Here is a 19,443-nt window from a genome sequence, read left to right as displayed (position 1 = left end):
CTTGTAATGTCCAAGAAAAATAAAAGAATGTTCAAAAAATGATGCCAATCTAAAGTAGACATATGGGAAATGTGAACTAGTAACTATTTTGGGTGGTATAACCGTCTGTTTTACAAGCAGATGCATTTAAATTCTGAAAAATTCTATTTTTTCAACATTTTCTCTAAATTTTGAAATTTTTCACCAATAAACACTGAATATATCGACCAAATTTTACCACGAACATGAAGCCCAATGTGTCACGAGAAAACAATCTCAGAATCGCTTGGATAGGTTTAAACATTCCGACGTTATTACCACATAAAGTGAAATATGTCAGATTTGAAAAATGGGCTCTGAGCCTTAAGGCCAAAACTAGGCTGCGTCCTTAAGCGGTTAAATTAATCAGAAATACACTCTATATATTGTTAATGTGCTGAATGACTATTCTAGCTGCAAACGTCTGGTTTTTAATGCAATATCTACATAGGTGTATAGAGGCCCATTTCCAGCAACCATCACTCCAGTGTTCTAATGATACATTGTATTTGCTAACTGTGTTAGAAGGCTAATGGATGATTAGAAAACACTTGAAAACCATTGTGCAATTATGTTAGCACCGCTGTAAACCGTTTTGCTGTTTAGAGGAGCTATAAAACTGACCTTCCTTTGAGCTAGTTGAGAATCTGGAGCATTACATTTGTGGGTTCGATTAAACTCTCAAAATGGCTAGAAAAAGAGAGCTTTCATGTGAAACTCGACAGTCTATTCTTGTTCTTAGAAATGAAGGCTATTCCATGCGAGAAATTGCCAAGAAACTGAAGATTTCCTACAACGGTGTGTACTACTCCCTTCAGAAGACAGCACAAACAGGCTCTAACCAGAGTAGAAAGAGAAGTGGGAGGCCTCGCTGCACAACTGAGCAATAAGACAAATACATTAGAGTCTCTACATGAGAGTCTCTACCGTTCAAAAGTTTAGGGTCACCCAGACAATTTTGTGTTTTCCATGAAAACTCACACTTATATATATCAAATGAGTTGAAAAATGACTAGAAAATATAGTCAAGACATTGACAAGGTTAAAAATAATGATTTTTATTTCAAATAATAATTCTCTCCTTCAAACTTTACTTTAGTCAAAGAATGCTCCATTTGCAGCAATTACAGCATTGCAGACCTGTGGCATTCTAGCTGTTAATTTGCTGAGGTAATTGGGAGAAATTTCACCCCATGCTTCCAGAAGGCCCTCCCACAAGTTGGATTGGCTTGATAATCACTTCTTGTGTACCATACGGTCAAGCTGCTCCCACAACAGCTCTATGGGGTTGAGATCTGGTGACTGCGCTGGCCACTCCATTAAAGATAGAATACCAGCTGCCTGCTTCTTCCCTAAATAGTTCTTGCATAATTTGGAGGTGTGCTTTGGGTCATTGTCCTGTTGTAGAATGAAATTGGCTCCAATCAAGCGCTGTCCACAGGGTATGGCATGGCATTGCAAAATGGAGTGATAGCCTTCCTTATTCAAAATCCCTTTTACCTTATACAAATCTCCCCCTTTACCAGCACCAAAGCAACCCCAGACCATCACATTACCTCCACCATGCTTGACAGATGGCGTCAGGCACTCTTCCAGCATCTTTTCTGTTGTTCTGCGTCTCACAAATGTTCTTCTGTGTGATCCAAACACCTCAAACTTCGATTCGTCTGTCCATAACACTTTTTTCCAATATTCCTCTGTCCAATGTCTGTGTGCTTTTGCCCATATTAATCTTTTCCTTTTATTAGCCAGTCTCAGATATGGCTTTTTCTTTGCCACTCTGCCCTTAAGGCCAGTATCGCGGAGTCGCCTCTTCACTGTAGACGTTGACACTGGCGTTTTGCGGGTACTATTTAATGAAGCTGCCAGTTGAGGACCTGTGAGGCGTCTATTTCTCAAACTAGAGACTCTAATGTACTTGTCTCGTTGCTCAGTTGTGCAGCGGGGCCTCCCACTTCTCTTTCTACTCTGGTTAGAGCCTGTTTGTGCTGTCTTCTGAAGGGAGTAGTACACACCGTTGTAGGAAATCTTCAGTTTCTTGGCAATTTCTCGCATGGAATAGCCTTCATTTCTAAGAACAAGAATAGACTGTCGAGTTTCACATGAAAGCTCTCTTTTTCTAGCCATATTGAGAGTTTAATCGAACCCACAAATGTAATGCTCCAGATTCTCAACTAGCTCAAAGGAAGGTCAGTTTTATAGCTCCTCTAAACAGCAAAACTGTTTACAGCGGTGCTAACATAATTGCACAAGGGTTTTCAAGTGTTTTCTAATCATCCATTAGCCTTCTAACACAGTTAGCAAACACAATGTACGATTAGAACATTGGAGTGATGGTTGCTGGAAATGGGCCTCTATACACCTATGTAGATATTGCATTAAAAACCAGACGTTTGCAGCTAGAATTGTCATTTAGCACATTAACAATGTATAGAGTGTATTTCTGATTAATTTAATGTTATCTTCATTGAAAAAAACTGTGCTTTTCTTGCAAGAATAAGGAAATTTCTAAGTGACCCTAAACTTTTGAACGGTAGTGTATATAATGTTATAAAACAAAATATATAAAAATATATATATAAAAAAATAATAATTGTTTGTTTAGTTAGTGTTAGTGACATTATGGCGAGGAAGTTATTTAGCGCTGAGGAGGCATACGCCATGCTGTGCTCTGAGACCTCATCAGAGATGGTGTCAGAGATGGAACCTGTTTTAGGCAGTGACGATGATAGCGTCACTTCAGGTTCAACTTCAGGGGATGTTATCCCTGACGCAGTAGAAACAGCGTAGCATGAAAGCTCAGGGCCTAATAGCGCTGTAGCACGGCACAGCCTGGTCCCTCCAGTTCAGGCTCCTGTATAGGCACCTGCTCCATCTTTTGGGCTTAGAATCCACGGATTTACTGCCACTCCTGGCATAACTGTGGACAATACAAATTTTGTCCAAATGGATTACTTCCATTTATTTATTACAGACGACCTTCTAAATATCATTGCCCACAAAACCAATTTATATGCCGCTCAGTATATAAGGCAGAAACGTTCATCCCCAAATACCAGAGATTGGAAGCCCACCAATTTTCAGGAATGAAAAACTTTTTGGGGGCTCAACCTAAATATGGGTATTGCAAAAAAGCCCTCTATTAGGTCTTACTGGTCAACATTCCCGCCCAAGCCACCCCAGTGTATTCTGCAGTAATGCCAATGTCTCGTTATGAATCAATAATGAGGTTCCTTCACTTCAATAAGAACTCACAGATCCCCCCAAGTACCGATGCAAACCGTGATCGGCTGTTCAAAACAAGACCGCTAATAAATTCCCTCAATAATTTATTTCTGCAACCCTATGCCCCTAAGCAGAATGTAAGTGTGGACGAATCCCTCCTCAACTTCCATGGAAGACTTAGCTTTCACCAATATCTACCTTCCAAAAGGGCAAGATATGGCATTAAGCTTTATAAATTGTGTGAAAGCGGGTCAGGATATACCACCGCCTTCAGAATTTATGAAGGGCGGGACCGCTCAATAGATGTTCCTGGATGCCCCCCTGATCTTTCCACCAACAGCAAAATTGTGTGGGAGATAATGCAGCCTCTGCTTCACAAGGGCTACTACATGTACTGCGATAATTTTTATTTGAGTATGCCCCTGTTTAGGCATTTGCATTCTGCAAGGACTGGGGCATTTGGTACCATACTCAAAAACCGAATTGGTTTTACGCAGCAATTAATGGGTAAGCGCATGGTAATGGGGGACTCCTGTGCTTATGCATCTGAAGAATTGCTGGTGGTCAAGTACAGGGATCGCAAAGACGTGTATGTGCTAAGCACGATTCATACCGCAGAAACAGTGGCAGTGAGGGAAAGAGGGGCAACATCGGACAAGCACAAACCAGTGAGCATGTCCGAATATAAGTACATGGGGGTGTGGATTTAAGTGACCAGGTTTTACAGCCCTATTTAGTGAAATGCAAAACAAAAACCTGGTACAAAAAAGTGGCCATTTATCTTCTACAGGTGGCAATCCACAATTTATTTGTGCTCTATAAAAACAACAGAGGCAGAGACACATACCTGGATTTCCAGGAGAAAATTATCAAATGCCTCATATTTGATGTTCAGGACACCACAGAATGCCCACAGTCTGAGGATGTCAAACGACTGAAAAACATTTCATCACTTGCATTCCCCCAACACCAACTAGAAGCAACCCCCAGAAAAAGTACCGTGTCTGTAGAAAAGATGGGCACCGCAAAGATTCCCAATATTTCTGTCCCTCATGCCCCTCGCAACCAGGCCTGTGCATTGACCCATGTTTTAAAAAAAATACCACACTGTTCTGAATGTCATGTTTGCATATTTTCTAAAGTTCATCTGCTGGATAGCTACATTTGCATAAACCTACAATTTCTTATTCTAGAAAATCCCCAAAAAAATTAATTCCCATTATACCCCTAGATTAATATTTTGGGATCTCTGCTTCAAGAGCAGATATTTTGGAAGTGTTAGGGTATGTTCACACGGCCAAATTTCAGACGTATACGAGGCGTATTATGCCTCGTTTTACGTCTGAAAATAGGGCTACAATACGTCGGCAAACATCTGCCCATTCATTTGAATGGGTTTGCCGACGTACTGTGCAGACGACCTGTTATTTACGCGTCGTCGTTTGACAGCTGTCAAACGACGACACGTAAAAATACAGCCTCGTCAAAAGAAGTGCAGGACACTTCTTTGGACGTTTTTGGAGCTGTTTTCTCATAGACTCCAATGAAAACAGCTCCGAAAACGGCGTGAAAACGCCGCGAAAAATGCGAGTTGCTAAAAAAACGTCTGAAAAGCAGGGTCTGTTTTCCCTTGAAAACAGCTCTGGATTTTCAGACGTTTTGGTTGACTACGTGTGAACATACCCTTATAGAAACTCTGTTGAGTTTTGTAAAACCAGCTTTTGTGAAATAAGCTTCTTCTATCGTAAGCCCTCCTACATCTATGTAATAAATAAGGTACACATATTTGGTATCCCCATGCACAGTAGAAGCGGCAGAATGTGACAGGAGATGAATTTTACCGTGGTCTATACTATGTGTGAAAAATGCTAGCATAAACTAATGCATTTGCCAAAAAAATTCAAATTTTATTTTGTTCCGTCTTATTCAAGAAACTTTTAGAAGAAAACTGGACTTTCTAAAACTATGATAAACCCCTTGAAGAAAACCTTGTGGGGGTCTACTTGTGGGAATGAAGTCATTTATGGGGTGTTTATAATGTTTCAGCAGCAGAAAACAGTATGCTGCCATAAAATCATGTGCAGAATTCCTCAACCGAAAAGGCTAAAAGCCTCCTTTTATGCCAAGCCCTGGCACATGCCCGCACAGTGAATAAAGCACACATATTTGGTATCCCCATGCATGGGAGAAGTAGAAGAATGTGAAAGGAGATGAATTTTGTCTGTGGGCTATACGGTGTGTGAAAAATGGTAGCATAAACTGACACATTTGCTAAATTCTTGATTTTTTTTCCAATTTTGCCCACTTTAAAGTAAAAAATAAAAATGATGTATACTGACATATGCCATTAAAACTACGCCCTACCTGTCCTTTAAAAAGAGTGTAAAATTCAAAGATAAACTTTATTCACCTGCGGAGCTATAATCATCTAAATAAGCGCATAGCAAAATTGTGACATTTTCTCTGGTCATTTAGCTGTAAAACAGCCTAGTCCTTAACCAGTTAAAGTGCACCTGTTGCCTGATTCTCCCATGGGTCATTGCTGACGTCACGATCTGTGTCCTCTCTGCTGACGTGCTGTATACCTATCACGTGGTGAAGACTCATTTGCAGACTATACGGCCGTGTATGAGCTGTTCCATTGCTCATTCCTTATCGGTGGGCTTGAAATGATAGTGTCATCCTTTTCTAGTGATAATAGTGACTCTATATGGCTCTTACTAAGGTTGTGGCAATCTTGGTTGTCCTCAACTATATGTGATAAATTTTAAACCACCATTTTTTTAAATGTATCAATATACTGAGTATCAAACTGTGAAGGATTTGCCTGACACAGCTTCTGTGTCGACGCCCGTGTTTAATCAGCCTGCATCTGTTCCTAGGTCTGCTAGAGTGACTCGATCTGCTACCACTCAGGCTGGTAGACTGAGGTGTGGGAGAGCCTATCACAGCCTGGCCAGATGGTTCTAGCTCCCGCCCTTGATCCACTTATACCTTCATTTGCTGCTTGTCCTTTGCCTGTGATTCTCCTGTTTCCTGGCTCTGCTGTTCCTGCTGTTACCCTTTTCCTCTGCTTCATATTGACCCTGGCTTGACTGACTATTCTCCTGCTCTGCATTTGTTACCACGTACACTCCTGGTTTGACTCGGCTCGTCCACTATATGTTGCTCATGGTGTTGCCTTGGGCAACTGCCCCACATTCCTTTGCTTTTGTATTCCCTTGTCTTGTTTGTCTGTCGTGCACATATTGAGCGTAGGGACCGTCGCCCAGTTGTACGCCGTCGCCTAGGACGGGCTGTGAAAGTAGGCAGGGGCTACTCAGTGGCGGGTAGATTAGAACTCACCTGTCTGTCTCCCTATCCTGACACTACATAATCACAGGCCCATATACCTTTTCTACCCTGGTCCCTGACACACTATGGACCCCCTTGAGGCCCTGGCTCAGCAAATGCAAGGTCTCTCCCTACAGGTCCAGGATCTGGCTCAGAGGTGCAACCAGCGTGATGCTACCCAGGTAGTGCCCTCCACCCCACCTCTTGAACCCCACCTCAAGTTGCCTGACTGGTTCTCACGGGACCGGAAGACTTTTTTCTCCTTTCGGGAAAGTTGTAGGCTCTATTTTCATTTAAGGCCCCACTCCTCAGGTTCTGAGAGCCAGCAAGTGGGTATAATTATGTCCCGGCTCCAGGACGGCCCCCAGGAATGGGCCTTCTCCTTGGCCCCTAATGCCCCTGAACTCTCTTCTGTTGACTTTTTTTTCCGGCTCTCGGACTCATCTATGACGAGACTGACAAGACTGCCTTTGCCGAGAGTCAGCTGGTGACCTTACGTCAGGGTAAGAGACCCGTTGAGGAGTACTGTTCTGACTTTAGGAAGTGGCGTGTAGCTTCTCGGTGGAATGACCCTGCCTTGAGGTGCCAGTTTAGATTGGGTCTGTCGAACGCTCTGAAAGACCTATTAGTTAGTTATCCCTCTTCTGACTCTCTAGATCAGGTTATGGCTTTAGCGGTACGTCTTGACCGACGTCTCAGGGAACGACGACTTGAACATTTTTGTGCATTCTCCTCTGGCTCCCCTATGATGGCCCCTGAGGCTCCGTTGCTTCGTTCTTCCACGGAAAGCTCGGATGAACCAATGCAACTCGGGGCCTCCGTGTCTCCCCAACAACGTAGAGCGTTCCGCAGGAAGAATGGTCTCTGCTTCTACTGTGGGGATGGCAAGCATCAAGTGAACGACTGTCCGAGATGCAAGAATAAGCAGCCGGAAAACTTCCGCGCCTAAGTTACCATCAGGGAGGTCGCTTGGGCGCACAGGTATTTCCCGTATACATGAAACCTAATAAGATCTTGCTTCCCTTTCAGGTCTCTTTTTACGGTAGGTCTGCCACCGGCAGTGCCTTTGTGGATTCAGGGTCTTCTGCTAATATTATGTCTGTGAAATTTGCTATGTCTCTAGCCATGCCATTGATTGATTTGCCTAAACCTGTCCCGGTAGTGGGTATCGACTCAACCCCATTTGCTAATGGTTATTTTACGCAGCATACCCTTGTTTTCGAACTCATAGTGGGCTCCATTCATTCGGAGCAGTGTTCGGTGTTGGTGATGAAGGGATTATCGTCCGATTTGGTTTTAGGCCTTCCTTGGTTGCAGATTCATAATCCCATGTTTAACTGGAATACCGGGGATCTGACTAAATGGGGTAATGAATGCATGACGTCATGTTTTTCTATTAATTTGGTTTCTCTCGCTGAGGAGGTGAACACTCTACCTGAGTTTATTCAGGATTTCGCTGTTGTTTTTTCTAAAAAAAGCTTCCGAAGAGTTACCTCCTCATAGAGAGTACGATTGCGCAATCGATTTGGTACCAGGAGCTAAGCTCCCTAAAGGTAGGATATTTAATCTCTCTTGTCCCAAACGTGAAGCCATGAGAGAATATATCCAGGAAAGCCAGCCAAGGGTTACATTCGTCCCTCTACTTCTCCAGTAGGTGCTGGATTCTTCTTCGTAGGGAAGAAGGGTGGTGGTCTTAGGCCGTGCATCGATTACCGAAACTTGAATAAGGTCACAGTAAGGAACCAATATCCCCTTCCTCTGATTCCTGATCTCTTCAATCAGGTTCAGGGGGCCCAGTGGTTCTCTAAGTTTGATCTTCGGGGGGCTTACAACCTTATCCGAATCAGAGAAGGGGATGAGTGGAAGACTGCGTTTAACACGCCCGAAGATCATTTTGAATACCTCGTCATTCCCTTTGGGTTGTGTAATGCTCCCGCGGTCTTCCAGAATTTCATAAATGAGATTTTAAGAGACAACCTGGGGGTATTTCTTGTAGTGTGCCTTGATGATATTTTCATGAACTTGGCCCACCTCAGTTTCCTGGTGAGATAAGAGGGCAGTGAGTTATATTTTGTTAGATAGTTATATTGTTAAGTTTAATACAAAAGTATTAAGTAGATTATGGGCTCATGCACACAGTTGTATTGCAGATCCTTATTGTATGGAATCCATAATACGGCACCAATAGCCTGCTATGGGCCCATACCAGGGGCATAGCTATATGGGGTGCAGAGAAAGCAATGGCAGTGGGCCATGGTGACTGAGGGGGCTGAAATGATTATTAATGGCACATGGTAAATGGGGTCACTGTTACAGATTTTTCACTGGGGCTCAGGAGCTTCATGGCCCATGCTGTACCTCCGATTTTATATAGAGGTTCACAGATGCTTTTCCTCATAGATGCATGGCATGCTCGATTGCATGCTATATTACAGCTTCTAGTGGAGAATATGGTGCCTCATGGAAGAATTATGCGGTAGCAGGTGGAGTGCCTATATATCAATGTAGACTCTGTGCACTGCTGATATTATAATCATACATGTGAGACAGAGTGAGACAGGGAGGATCCATACTTTCAAGTATCGCAAAGAGACACAACCGATGCTTTGTGAGCAGCGCCTCATGGCAATTTTTTCCTGTTAAGCCACGCCTTTAGCCCCGCCCATTTCCTGCCCATACGCACCCGGTTCAGCCCACACAGTATCATGCTCCCATCGTGCCTCCCCACAGTATAATGCCCCCATATAACCCCCACACAATTGAATGCCACTATAGCTGCCCCCCACACAATATAATTCCAAATAGCTTCCCCTCACACAGTTTAATGCCAAATAGCTGCCCCCATAAAGTATTAGGCCTCCATAGATCCATACAGTATAATGCCCACACAGATACCCCCATACAGTATAATGCCCACACAGATGCCCCATACAGTATAATGCCCCATAGCTGTACCCCAACAGCATAATGCCCCCATAACTGCCCCCGCACAGCCTAATGCCCCCATAGCTGCCTCCATACAGTATAATGCCTGCAAAGATGCCCCCATACAGTATAATGCTCCATAGTGCCACAATACCCTGTAGATAGTGCCATAGCCCCCACATAGATGGTGCCAGCACCCACATATCACCACAGTGCTCAGATAGTGAGTGCCCACATATAAAGTGCCAGTGTTCACATATAAAGTGCCAGCACCCAAATATAAAGTGCCAGTGCCTTTGGTGGTGCCACCGTGCCCATGTAGATGGTGCCCATATAGTCCCACAGTGCCCATGTACATAGTGCCACAGTGCCCACATAGTGCCACAGTGTCCACATATGTGACAGTGCCCATATATAAAGTGCCAGTGCCCACATATAAAGTGCCAGTGCCCACAGTGCCCATGTAGATGGTGCCCATGTAGGTAGTGCCACACCCCATTGAAGATAGTGCCACCCTGCCTGTAGATAGCACTAACCCCCTGCCTGTAGATAGTGGAAACACCCCCTGTAGACTGCTTCTTTTGGGCTCCCTCTAGGAGCGGAATCCCCAGCCAGAGCATCGACTTCACTCTGGCCGGGGTTTCCACTCCAGGTGGAGCCACTGACATCACTGTCCACATATGGATAGTGATGCCAGGGGCTTCTCCAGGAGAGGAATCCCCGGCCAAAGCATCAGCAATGCTCTGGCCGAGGATTCCGCTCCAGAGGTGCCCCTGACGTCACATTCCATATTTGGACGGTCATGTTATGGGCTTTAAGGATTCCGCTCCTGGAGGAGCCAATGACGCCACTGTCCATGTATGCCAAAATTTAACATAAGAGCAGCACAGTAAGTCTAGCCCTCACAAGGGTCGATTGGTTGCAAGCCTCCAGGAATCCGACTTGTGAATCCCTCAAATGTAAACGAATCCAAGAAAAGAAGCAGCACTCCAGATGGAACATATCAAAAATCATTTTTTAATTCCCCCCATAAGTGAAAAGGATGCAACATTTCAGCTGCTCAATGCAGCCTTTGCACAGTATGATATTCATTTTTGTCCTTTAGTTTGCCTTGTAATAATCTGCAGATGCTCAGTTTGTGATGGCGCGCAAGGTCAGATGGAGGGATTCTCCCTTTACTGATTACACTCTGAGTTATGCTCTTTGTTCTATGTGTCCTATAAATATATGCTGTATATGATAATAAATGAGAATCTTTCCTTTTGAGAACTTGGTCTCAGCGTCATCGATTCTCCAGTTGGTATATACCTACTTCTAATTTGGAACCTACAGAAATCAAGGCGTAGTGGTCCCATTGCGACCACAGAAATTGGCGCCCGAACGGGGACCGGCAGCTACACCTTGGTGCTCTCCTGACTCTCTGAACGCCCTGCAGTGACTAGCCAGGAACGTGCAGACTATCGCTGCAGCATAAGGTAAGAAGCCTTTATTCTTACAACTTTGCTCTGCACCTTCTCTGTCCTACACTGTGAGTTCGGGGACGAGCGGGAGACATAAGGTAAGAGGGACTTAAGTGCTTGCCGGTCCATGGATCCTTGTTCCCTCAGGAAAAGTGCCTGATTTCTGAAACGGTTGTGTGAATGTGTTTTAGGTAACAAATGAGTTTTTCATCATGCCTCACTTATGCTAGGATTGTTGTTTTTGATTGCTATTTTTGGAGTTTTGTTAATATATTGGATTAGTTTGGGTGTGGGTGAGTGTTACAGACCCCGGTCTGCATTTTAAAGCTCTGGCCGGAGTAGTGTGTGAGTGACTGTAGAAAATAGATAGTAAGTGAGTATCTATCAGTCTGCCGCTTCCCAGTAAACAAGGTGATGCTGGGACACGTAGCGTGACCAAGGTGGGGAATTTAGTGACACTGACACCCCAGAAGAATAAATCGGGAGTTTCTCCAGTGGGTATAGTAAAACAAAGGGAAGAGAGAGATGCAGTCAAAAACCTGAGGAGACCAATGAATGGGGTGAGGTATGTATGTAGAACCCATAGAGGATGGTTGAAAGATAAAAAGTTTACGGAGCAAGCGAATGCCTGGGAAAAAGTGTCCAAGGAAGTACAGAGAGGAGTGGCTAGGGAAATCGAACGTGGAGGAAAATTCTATTATGAATGTTACGATGGTAAGAGATGGGGATGATGCAGGGAACAGAGAAAGGAATGAGTAACTGGAAGAGAAAAAGGTATTTAACCTTTATGGAAGGATTAAAGAGACCCATAAAAGAAGCTGTAGGAGTAGCTCACCCTGAATGGAGGAGCCAAGACCCACGAGACCTCATGAAAGTGGCACAGGGGGTAGAACAAGTCAGAAACAACAGAGAAAGAAAAATCCTGTAGCAGAAGTGGCTCCCTACTACCCCCAGAATCAGAATCAAGGGGGACAGGGCAGGGGACCCCAAAAACAGATAATTTGTTACAATTGTGATAAGCCTGGACATATTTTTAAAAATTGTAATGACCAAAGAGACCTAGAGACCCCAATTGGCAGCCACGAGATCAGTCACAAGAAGGAGCTCAAGAACAACCTCCTCTGCAGCACTCGGGCAGCCATTGCCCGAATGAGGAGGATTATGGGTATCAATCATGAGAAATTGGCAATCCAGAAGCTGGAACAATAGCTTCAATCTGGCCAATTAAATTAGGACCCGCCCCGTTAGTATCTCTATCCATAGAAGGGCAGAGGCCAATTCCTTTTCTCATTGATACTGGAGCAGCCACAACAGTAGTAAGTGCCAGTCAAATACCCACTCATTTTATCTCTGGTGAAACACAACCATGTGTGGGAGTAGAGGGGAAAGTAGTCCAGAACCCCCTCACAAAGCCAGTTGTCCACTCGTTTGGTCCTCACAAATCTGTAGTCACTCGCATTGTCACTAGCAAAATTACCCCTGTAAATTTACTAGGAGCAGATTTGTTACAGAGGCACAGGGCCAGTATAGAATATCTAGAAGATGGGACAGTGCAGCTGACAGGACACTGGGGAGAGGAAGAATTATGTCTTATTGCCTCATGAGATCTTAACTCTTGGGATGAACGGCCGTCGTATCAAATGTTATGTCTGTCTCCATCAGAAGTGGAGACACTACTTAGTGTGATACCAGTTAGCTTATGGGCAGTTGGTCCTACGGATGTAGGAATTCTTCCAGTCCCACCAGTGACTGTAAGTCTCAAACCTGGCCTCCCACTCCCACAGAAGACACAATACCCTTTGAGCATGGCTCAGTCAGAAGCCATTTCTGCTAGTGTTCAGAATTTTCTGCAGGCAGGAATCCTCACTGAAATAGTGTCCCCATGTAATACCCCATTGTACCCAGTCAAAAAGAAGACGGATAAGGGGGAACCAGTCAAATATCGTATGGTACATGATCTTAGAGCTTTCAATACTGCTACTGTATTTAATACCCCAATTGTGCCAAATCCCCATACCTTTTTGGCTCAAATTCCCCACAATGCCACACATTTTGCTGTAATTGATTTGGCAAATGCTGTCTTTTCTGTACCATTACATCCTGACAGTTGGTACTTGTTTGCCTTCACTCATTTCGGCAAACAGTACGCATGGAAGGTGCTCCCCCAAGGTGCCCAGAATTCCCCCAGCATGTATACGGCTTCAATGGGCCCAGTTCTTGAAGAGTGGGATCCTAACCCCGATGTGGTCCTTTTTCAATATGTAGATGATGTTGTCCCAGTCAGGATCAGTGTATCCAAACATCCCTGTCTGCAGTTTTTGCCAACAAAAGGTTATAATCTCAAGCAAAACGTCAGTTTTGTTGTACAACGGTGATATTTTTGGGCCACTGCGTGTCACAAGGGATTAGACACCTAACACCTGAAAGGGTGCAAGTGGTTTCAAGAATACCTCCACCACAAAAGTTCAGTGCCCTACGTACCTTTTTAGGGACTCGACCCGGTAGCCAGAGGGGCCCCATCTTGTGTCAGGGCAATAGTAGCAGTGCAGGCAGTCCTGGACAAGGCAGCAGATCTTGTACTCAACCACACTGTGACCAGTATCATAACCACCGCGGTAGCAGCCGTAGCGGCTGCTACGGGGCCCTCGGCTTGAGGGGGCCCGTGCCACCAGCCGGCACGCCCCCCATATGCCTGGTGGCGTCGCTAGCAGCCGTTATGGCTGCTACAGCGTTAGTGCCACTACTGCGGGGCCCGTGCCGCCGAGCCTCCAACAAGTGTGGGCTGGGCAACATAGGCCCTCTCATGCCCGACCATTCAGCGCCTTACAATGATGTTGATTGGCGGGGCAAAATGACTTGCCCCGCCAATCAGTGCATTTCCACGACGCTAGCGGCGCGATGACTTCCTTGCCCCACTTCCTTGCTTGAAAGGCACTGATTCACGGGGCAAGTCATTCTGCCCCGCCAATCAGGGTCATTGAATGATGCGTCGTTCAGCTCCAGCAGACCTGCTCAGAAGAGAGCAGGTGTAATGTCGGCGTAGGGAGACAGACAGGTGAGCCCTAATCTACCCGCCACTCAGTCGCTGCCTACTTGCACGGCCCGTCCTAGGCGACGGCGTACAACTGGGCGATGGTCCCTACGCTCAATAAGTGAACGACAGCCAAACAGACAAGGGTACACAGAAGCTAAGGGAAATGGGGCAGTTGCCCACGGCAACACCGTGAGCAACAAGAGTAGTGATCGAGCCGAGTCAAACCAGGAGTGTACGAGGTACCAAACGCAGAGCAGGAGAGTAGTCAGTAAAGCCAGGGTCAATTTGAAGCAGAGGTCAATAGTACTAGCAGGAACAGCAGAGCCAGGAAGCCAGACAGAATCACAGGCAAAGGAAGAGCAGGAAATGAAGTTATAAATAGACCGAGGGTGGGAGCTAGCTCCGTCTGGCCAGGCTGTGATAGGTTCTCCCACTCCTCAGCCTACCAGTCTGAGTGGTAGCAGATCGAGTCACTCTATCAGACCTAGGAGCAGATGCAGACTGATTAACCACGGGCGTCGACACAGAAGCTGTGTCTGGCAGATCCTTTACAATATGGCTGGATTCACACGACCATGTTACTTCCGTAATGGACGGAACGTATTTCGGCCGGAAGTCCCAGACCGAACACAGTGCAGGGAGCCGGGCTCCTAGCATCATAGTTATGTAGTTATGTACGATGCTAGGAGTCCCTGCCTCTCCGTGGTACTACTGTCCTATACTGAAAACATGATTACAGTACGGGACAGTTGTCCTGCAGCGAGGCAGGGACTCCTAGCATCGTACATAACTATGATGCTAGGAACCCGGCTCCCTGCAGTGTGTTCGGTCCTGGACTTCCGGCCGAAATACGTTCCGTCCATTACGGACGTAACATGGTCGTGTGAATCCAGCCTTTACATATGGGCTTTGTTCTAGTGCTGTATTTATGTACTGAGCTTGGTTGTGGTACTGTATATATCTGTGGTTGTGGTACTGTTTTACCTATGTATAATTTTGGGCAGGGGCATCGTATCGCATACACGACTCCGCTACTCTGGCAATTAATGAATTGTTTAATTGTAAAGGACTTTCTGTCAACAGGATTGGTAAAGGTCTTGGTAGTAGGCATAAGATGACAGAATGAGCATCTCCCACAAGGATGAGAACCCTTAATGGGAGAGGGAAGCCAGGTACTCTTTGAGACGCATGGTTTAGAGTAGTGGCTATATACCAAAAACTCCCTAAGGTTTTTGCCCCTGCGATAGGTGACACTGGGGGTAACAGATATAATGTTCTTGAGTTCAGGGTCGGCATGAAGAATAGGCCAATGCTTTTGCAGTATTTTAAAAATCTGAGGAGAGCATATATCAAAATTGCCTATGCATCTAATTAGGGGTACTGATGAAGCATTTACCTTCCCTCTTCCATAAAGTATCTCCCCTCTAGTGATGGCTCTAGCTCTGGCATAGGCTCTATGTAGAGATTTTTTAGGGTACCCACGTGCGCGAAATTTGTCGTAAAGTTTGTCACATTCAGATTGGAAGTTTCGTTTCGCTCTGAGATACTGCCCTATGGGAATAACCTTTTTCAGGGCCGGGGGGTGGAAACTTTCCCAATGTAGGAAACTGTTGGTAGCAGTAGTCTTTCGGTAGATATCGGTATGAACACTGCCACCAGGGTCCAGCGAGATTTTGAGATCCAGGAAGTTAATTTATTTTTCGGGTATTTCATAAGTGAATTTCATGCCTATGTCATTGATGTTGAGAATCTCCATAAAATCCAAGAAAAGTGACTTGGAATTTAAGTAGTGAAGGAATTTAAGTAGTGAAATAATGAATCCATTATTGTGATAAAGAGACACGTGAGGAAAAGTCTTGACCCCAGATACGATGGTCCTTTCCAGGTGTCGCTAACCACAAGTACCTCGGTAAAACTTGAAAGAAAACCCAACTGGATTCACACCAGCCACTGTAAAAAGGATCTACAGCCCGAGGAGAAGGACACGGAAGAACTCTAAAATTATGAAAAAATTGCTTATTTACTTATAAGTATTGTCTGGCATATGCTGGTTATGGACGGCTGCCTATGCTCCTGCTCATTTGACTAAACAAATCATGACTGACATCATGCCATGGCACTGGAAATACTCTACTCAAAATCGCACTAAGGACAGGTTTAATTGCACAGCAAACACTCAGTGCAATGTCTTCAATATAACGCGTTCAAGATCTGATTGCCCCTGGTACATTGGGAGAAGAGACAGACAAGGAGTTGCCTTTGTCAAAATAGACAAAGGAGAGGTTAATTTAACTTATACCATGCATGTTAATATGACTTGTGATTTTACCCATAGACAAATGATCGCATAGTTGAAAGTCACTTCAGCATTGAAATTTGCTGAACTAATGGGAATGGGACCATACAAATATTTATGGGCACCCATATTGACACCAACAACAAGACACATAATATAGACTTGTTTCAGCTAACAGACCAGGGGTATGTATGTAACCAACAATCTTCTATGTATAAAGCATGTTTAATGGAACACGTAGACAACGTATGTGCATTTACAATAATACCTAGTGAATACCTACATGTATATGACGAAATCAGTCCACAACATATATGTATAATAACTAACAAACCAGAAACTCTAATACCCTTCGGTAAAACCGGTGCCTTTTCAGGATGTGTGTATAATATTACACACATACAGTGAACAACCAAACCATTGTGTTTCTTCCTAATCTAGAAGAAACTATTAGTACAGTATGGGTACCAGAACTTTTATCCTACGAAAATCTTATTTTGCCCTTGAATAAACTTAGGAAAATATTACAAGAGTCTGACCAGGTGAGGAAAATGATGACAGCACACAATGTGACTTTACAAATGGTAATAATGGAAGCCACTATTACGGGAGGCCATTTAACACACTTGGCATCACAACTTCAGGATGTCGCTACACATCATTCGTATGACATCTTTACGGGGTTCTCACCCACGGCCCCAAAAATATTAAGTTACCTGTTTCAACCACTTATATGTTTAATGATTTTGTTTGTGATACCAACATGTTTTAATTGTTATGCTTTTTGTAAAATAAGGACAGCTTTTGGTAGAAGACCTCTACCCTATAATGAAAGATTTTTGTGAGATATTAGGTCACTGATCTATGGTGAATCAGGTGAAGAAAACCACTTCCATAAGCCCTGCCTTCGCTGAAGGAAGTAGCCAAAGTTCCATTTGTGGGTAATTCAGTAACCTAATTTATCAGAAAAGGAGGGATTTGTGAAGGAATAATTTCAAAATTCCATGTTTTGTATTTTTTGTCAGTATACACTGCACAGTATGATATCAATTTTTGTCCTTTAGTTTGCCTTGTAATAATCTGCAGATGCTCTCGAGATTACTTAGTTATTTCTTTTTGGCAGTAAAACAGTTCATGCAAGTAAGGGTATGTTAACACGCTGAGTCAAAAACGTCTGAAAATACGGAGCTGTTTTCAAGGGAAAACAGCTCCTGATTTTCAGAAGTTTTTTGAGCAACTCGCGTTTTTCGCTGCATTTTTGCTGCGTTTTTCTACGGCCATATTTGGAGCTGTTTTCAATAGTGTATGAAAACAGCTCCAAAAACATCCCAAGAACTGACCTGCACTTCTTTTTCATGGCCTTTTTTTTTAAGTGGCCGTTTTTCAAAACGGCTGCACGAAAAAACGGCCCGTCGGAAAAGAACGCCGTTTTTCCCATTGCAATCAATGGGCAGATGTTTGGAGGCGTTCTGCTTTAGATTTTTTGGCCGTTTTTCGGGGGTTTACGGCCCGAAAAACGGGCGAAAATGGGCCATGTGGACATACCCTAACAGTTCGTGATGGCACGCAAGGTCAGAGGGAGGGATTCTCCCTTTGCTGAGTTATGCTCTTTGTTCTGTGTCCTATAAATATACGCTGTATATGATAATAAATGAGACTCGTTCCTTTTGAGAACTTGGTCTCAGTGTCATCGATTCTCCAGCTGGTATATACCTACTTCTAATTTGGAACCTACAGAAATCAAGGCGTAGTGGTAATGTTGCGACCACATTGACATACCTCAGGCTGGGATACATCATCACAAGTGGCATCTGGCGCACGCTCAGTGTGCATATAAAGTTGAGGCTAGTACAACTCGCTTCACTGCGCAAGCGCCGGATGTAGATGTTGTCATCAATATACATGTTACCATGCCACATTACTGTAATATTTAACAGGGAAAGTACTGTAGATTTGACAAAAATAAACTTGCTATACAGGAAGCTGTATGAAAAATGTACTTAATGAGCATTTATTGTTATAGATAATGTAATAAAAACAGATATATTTTGGAAAAATTTAATACATGAAATTCTTACCTGAGGGACTGGCCAATAGAAGAAAAAAAACACCTGGAACAAGGTAAGCAGTCAAAATCCAAAGAGCAGGCCTTGATATTCGATGTTCAACCGAGTGGTATAAACTTCCATTCATTTGTTCAGTCATGTTATAGCACCGAAGATCATTTATCCCCCAAATTCTGGGAGAAGTCCCTAAACCTGAATTATATATAAAAGAATTATATAAATGTCCTTCTTTTTATCAGACTATTACTTTTCTCTAATATTTATATGCAGATGTTAATATATGCCGATCAGCTATAACATTAAAACCACTGACAAGGGAAGTGTATAACATTGATCTCATTAGAATGGCACCTGTTAAGGAGTGGCAAATATTAGACTGGGTACCAACATTGCAGTTTGAATGCTTTTTTTTGCTGTGAACCACGTCAAACTGGCACATTTTGCAGCGTTTCACTTTAAAAAAAACATATTTAAACTGCAACATGAGAACCCAGCCTAAGGCAGCCAGTGAACAGTCAGTTCTTGAAGTTTATGTGTTGGAAGCAGGATAAAATGGGCACCCGTAAGTATCTGAGTGACTCTGCAAATGGCCAATTTGTGAAGGGTAGATTCCTGGGTCAGAGCATCTTGTGAGGTGTTCCTGCTATGCAGTGCCTAATACCTGCCAAAAGTGGTCCAAGGAAGGACAACCAGTGAACCGGCAACAGGGGTGATGCTCTGGGCAATGTTCTGCTTGGAAACCTTGGGTCCTGGCATTCATGTGGATTTTACTTTGACACGTACCACCAACTTAACTGGTTCCCGACCGCTGGCTGTATATTTACGGCCTGCGGTCAGGGTCCTTAAAACCCGAGCCATAGACTTTTTACGGCTCGGGTTTTAACTTGCTGCCCGCGCGATCGGGCACCTGAATGTCGGGTCTCCGGCTGTCAGTGACTGCCGGGGACCCTGAGGAGAAGGTAGAAGCAGCTTTCGCTGCTTCTGTCTTCTCCGATGTCTTTTTACACAGCGCTCAATGAACGCTGTGTATAGGAATAGAGACAGCAGCAGAGGCGCTGTCTCTATTCCTCCCGGTGATCCTGTGAC

General features: G+C 44.2%; 1 protein-coding gene across 1 annotated transcript in view; it reads right to left on the bottom strand.

Annotated features, from left to right (window-relative positions):
• SSC4D (scavenger receptor cysteine rich family member with 4 domains) overlaps window positions 1-18,496 on the bottom strand; it is a 98,474-nt gene extending 79,978 nt beyond the window's left edge. Inside the window, exon 1 of the mRNA XM_075850424.1 lies at window positions 18,370-18,496. Coding sequence (XP_075706539.1) covers window positions 18,370-18,496 — 127 coding nt within the window. The remainder of the gene's footprint in view (window positions 1-18,369) is intronic.
• Between the last annotated feature and the right edge of the window lie 947 nt (window positions 18,497-19,443).

This window comes from Rhinoderma darwinii, chromosome 2 (assembly GCF_050947455.1).
Source record: "Rhinoderma darwinii isolate aRhiDar2 chromosome 2, aRhiDar2.hap1, whole genome shotgun sequence".
Lineage (NCBI taxonomy): Eukaryota > Metazoa > Chordata > Amphibia > Anura > Rhinodermatidae > Rhinoderma > Rhinoderma darwinii.
Note: the sequence above shows the minus strand (reverse complement) of the source record. Positions and strands in the feature narration are given on the sequence as shown.